Here is a 5000-nt window from a genome sequence, read left to right on the forward strand (position 1 = left end):
ATTTTCATAATCCAACGGCTTCGCTGTGGAGATGACGCCTGTTCTGTTGTTCACCCGAAAATGACCTGGAAGGAAACATGAGCGGAGCGTGAGAGGCCCGGACTGAAACCGAGCAAAAACATAACCGGGCGATAAAACAAACATGCATCAAGGCGTAACAAAAAAAGTAGTTCTTTCAAAGTTATGTCACACCATCTCTGTTTATACAAAACCCCGTTTCCATATGAGTTGGGAAATGGTGTTAGATGTAACTATAAACGGAATACAATGATTTGCAAATCCTTTTCAACCCATATTCAATTGAATGCACTACAAAGACAAGATATTTGATGTTCAAACTAATTTTGCAAATAATAATTAACTTAAAATTTCATGGCTGCAACACGTGCCAAAAAGTTGGGAAAGGGCATGTTCACCACTGTGTTACATCGCCTTTTCTTTTAACAACACTCAATAAACGATTGGGAACTGAGGAAACTAATTGTTGAAGCATTGAAAGTAGAATTATTTCCCATTCTTGTTTTCTGTAGAGCTTCAGTCGTTCAACAGTCCGGGGGTCTCCGCTGTCGTAATTTTACGCTTCATAATGCGCCACACATTTTCGATGGGAGACAGGTCTGGACTGCAGGCGGTACAGGAAAGAACCCGCACTCTTTTTTTTTTACGAAGCCACGCTGTTGTAACACGTGCTGAATGTGGCTTGGCTGTGACGACCGGGGCGCATGGTGATGCGGGGTTTCGTTCTCCCAGGATGCAACGGACTTCGGACACAGCGTGAAGGTAAAAGAAATGATTTATTTACGAAATAACTCAGAATAAACAAAGAAAAGGGTGCTCATAGCACATAAGGTAAAAACTAAAGAAGACTAGCGTGGGAGCTAGCGATTAACAGAACCTAGCGTGGAAGCTAGTAGGTACAGAACAAGAACAAAAGTCGTCAACTGTTGCAAAAAGCAAACTACGAAGCAAGAACGAATGACAGGGAGGACAGGCTTAAATAATAATGTCAGTGATGACAAACAGGTGCGTGTCGGGAACAAACGCGGCAGGTGAAAATAATAAGCAGCCATGGCAACAAACTCAGGTGTACAAAACAGGCACTCAAGGAGTCCAAAACTAACCAAAAACACAAGTATCTTGAAAACGTAAACAAAAAATATGATCCGGGCAGCGGATCATAACATTGGCATTGTCTTGCTGAAATAAGCAGGGGCGTCCATGAAAAAGACGGCGCTTAGATGGCAGCGTATGTTGTTCCAAAACCTGCATGTACCTTTCAGCATTAATGGCGCCTTCACAGATGTATAAGTTACCCATGCCTTAGGGCACTAATGCACCCCCATACCATCACAGATTCTGGCTTTTGAACTTTGCGTCGATAACAGTCTGGATGGTTCGCTTCCCCTTTGGTCCGGATGACACGATGTCGAATACTTCCAAAAACAATTTGAAATGTGGACTCGTCAGACCACAGAACACTTTTCCACTTTGCATGAGTCCATCTTAGATGATCTCGGGCCCAGAGAAGCCGGCGGCGTTTCTGGGTGTTGTTGATAAATGGCTTTCGCTTTGCATAGTAGAGCTTTAACTTGCACTTACAGATGTAGCGACCAACTGTATTTAGTGACAGTGGTTTTCTGAAGTGTTCCTGAGCCCATGTGGTGATATCCTTTAGAGATTGATGTCGGTTTTTGATACAGTGCCGTCTGAGGGATCGAATGTTGGTTTTCGGCCATGCGGCTTACGTGGAGTGATTTCTCCAGATTCTCTGAACCTTTTGATGATATTATGGACCGTAGATGTTGAAATCCCTAAAATTTCTTGCAATTGCACTTTGAGAAACGTTGTTCTTAAACTGTTTGACTATTTGCTCACGCAGTTGTGGACAAAGGGGTGTACCTCGCCCCATCCTTTCTTGTGAATGACTGAGCATTTTTTGGGAAGCTGTTTTTATACCCAATCATGGCACCCACCTGTTCCCAATTAGCCTGCACACCTGTGGGATGTTCCAAATAAGTGTTTGATGAGCATTCCTCAACTTTATCAGTATTTATTGCCACCTTTCCCAACTTCTTTGTCACGTGTTGCTGGCATCAAATTGTAAAGATAATGATTATTTGCAAAAAAAAAAAATGTTTATCAGTTTGAACATCAAATATGTTGTCTTTGTAGCATATTCAACTGAATATGGGTTGAAAAGGATTTGCAAATCATTGTATTCTGTTTATATTTACAACTAACACAATTTCCCAACTCATATGGAAACGGGGTTTGTAGATGGCAGTGTTAACTTCTGTATTCATATTTTGCTTATATTAGCTTATATTCACACAACGTTAACCAAAATATTGATGAAGATTGGCAGAGACAAAGGGCCTGGTCTACTAAAATCCAAATAACATGTATGTGGAAGTTGCGTCCTCGCAGTCCAACTGTCAGACACGGCACAGGATCCAAGCGTGCAGGTTTTAACAGGGTTTTAATGATGATATGTTTCTAACAAAAGTTTTTTCTCGCAGAACGTGACTTTTCAGTCACGTCCGTATCCTCTCTCTCCTCCTGCTCCCCGCCACTTACTGTTAAAGACAACATATGATTAGATTAACACGTACCACCTGTGAAATCTAATCACCTGCCAGCTGTGTCTCGCCGTCAGCACTGCCACGCTGATGGTGCTCTGTCCTCAGCACCATGGACAGAGGCGGTGACCTTTGCTCCTGCAGACAGCGCTGGCCACATCTCCCTCCACAACGTACTAAATAGCGTGTGCAAACTAGGCCTAGACTATCAAATAATGTGCACGGTTAATGAGTGTGCTGTAGGTCAGTGGTCCCCAACCACCGGGCCGCGGACCGGTTGATTGGTACCGCGCCGCACAAGAAATAAAACCATTAAAAAAAAATAAAAAAATTATTAAATCAACATAAAAAACACAATATATACATTATATATCATCCGTAAGCACACTTGATTGTATTTCTTTATGAAAAAAATAAATAAATAAATAAAAACTTCTGTTAAAAAGTAATAATCACTTATTCTTCTGTTGTTTGGATACTCTACATTAGTTTTGGATGATACCACACATTTAGGTATCGATCCGATACCAAGTAGTTACAGGATCATACATTGGTCATATTCAATGTCCTCATGTGTCCAGGGACGTATTTACTCAGTTTATAAACGTAATATCAATTTTTAAGAAAGGATAAAAGATTTTGTGACAATAAAAAAAATTGATGTAATCGTAGTAGTATCGATTAGATACGCTTTTGTACTAGGTATCAAAATCATCCACCTATGGCATTTGTTTACATTCAGGCACACAAGCTTTTGTTAGAGGTTACGCCGGCGAGCTATTGTATCCTCCTATGGTGTGTAGTGAAGCACGTTTAGCTATTCCTTGTCCTGCAGTGATAATGATACTTGTAAGAAATGCACTTTATTTGTCGCCATGGAGACAAGGATTAGTGATTTAGAAGTAGCTAAAACACTGCCGACTGTGGATGGATTCGAGCATATCACTGCGAGTCTGCGCCATACTGAAGCAAGCCAAGCCCATTAAACAATTTTTTCCAAACAGCGGACATTTATCCATGAAAATATGGACAAGCTGCTCAAGTTAGAGAACATAGAAGTCGGCTCTCCAAGGTAAACTATCATTACAAGTTATTACGTGACTTTATAAAACTACTCTAGTTCTTTATTTGTATTTAATTGTTTTCTACCGCTCCACCTGGCTGTTATCTCCCGAGCCTTATTCAGACTTTATCAGCAAGTTCTCCGAGTATGTTGCTGACCTGGTGACTCATGCAGATAATAAAGTTATTATGGGCGATTTTAATATTCACATGAATACCCTGTTAGAGCCTTTTTGAGTGTGGCGCGCCAGGTTATAATCGAAAGTCGTGGCCTTACACAAATAATACATGAACGTAGGCATTGCAACGATAACACGATACATGTAGTCCTAGTCTGGGCCCAGCAGGCACAAGACATTAAAACAACGTTGGGTTCTGACGTTGACCATTGAAATTTAGTCATTTCCCTAACAGTATTGTACAACACAAATACAACATTGATGTATTCAATGGCAGGTTGTGTTGCTGATTTGACAAATTAAATTACAAACGCGACAATGGGAAAGTCAAAGGAACTAATCATGGACTTGAACAAGTCAGGAAAGTCACTTGGAGCCATTTCAAAGCAGCTTAAGGTCCCGAGAGCAACTGTGCAGACAATTGTTGGTAAGTCTAACGTGCATGGCACAGTTTTGTCACTGCCACGATCAGGAAGAAAACGCAAGCAATCACAGCCTAAAGATTATGTTCTTTACAAGTGTATGTAAACTTTTGACCACAACTGTATATATATATATATATATATATATATATATATATATATATATATATATATATATATATATATATATATATGTATGTGTGGGAAAAAAATCACAAGACTATTTCATCTCTACAGGCCTGTTTCATGAGGGGGGGTACCCTCAATCATCATCTCCTGATGATTGAGGGTACCCCCCCTCATGAAACAGGCCTGTAGAGATGAAATAGTCTTGTGATTTTTTTCCCACACATACATATATTGCGCTCTACTACGGTATCGAGCACTATTTTTTGGATAACCTTATTAAGACATATATATATATATATATATATATATATATATATATATATATATACATGTATATATATATATATATATATACAGTACATATATTTATTAAGTGTCACACACATATATATATATATATATATATATATATATATATATATATATATATATATATATATATATATATATATATATATATACAGAGGTGGGTAGTAACGCGCTACATTTACTCCGTTACATCTACTTGAGTAACTTTTGGGATAAATTGTACTTCGAAGAGTAGTTTTAATGCAACATACTTTTACTTTTACTTAAGTATATTTATAGAGAAGGAACGCTACTTTTACTCCGCTACTTTTATCTACATT

At 38.9% G+C, this 5000-nt stretch overlaps 1 protein-coding gene across 2 annotated transcripts in view; it reads right to left on the minus strand.

Moving 5' to 3' along the window:
* LOC133580422 (protocadherin-15-like) overlaps positions 1 to 5000 on the minus strand; it is an 888230-nt gene that overhangs the window by 108763 nt on the left and 774467 nt on the right. For both annotated transcript variants that reach the window (XM_061934831.1, XM_061934743.1), the window contains one exon: positions 1 to 65. This exon is cut by the window's left edge. In XM_061934831.1, coding sequence (XP_061790815.1) covers positions 1 to 65 — 65 coding nt within the window. The remainder of the gene's footprint in view (positions 66 to 5000) is intronic.

The sequence above is a fragment of the Nerophis lumbriciformis genome, linkage group LG02 (genome assembly GCF_033978685.3).
Source record: "Nerophis lumbriciformis linkage group LG02, RoL_Nlum_v2.1, whole genome shotgun sequence".
Lineage (NCBI taxonomy): Eukaryota > Metazoa > Chordata > Actinopteri > Syngnathiformes > Syngnathidae > Nerophis > Nerophis lumbriciformis.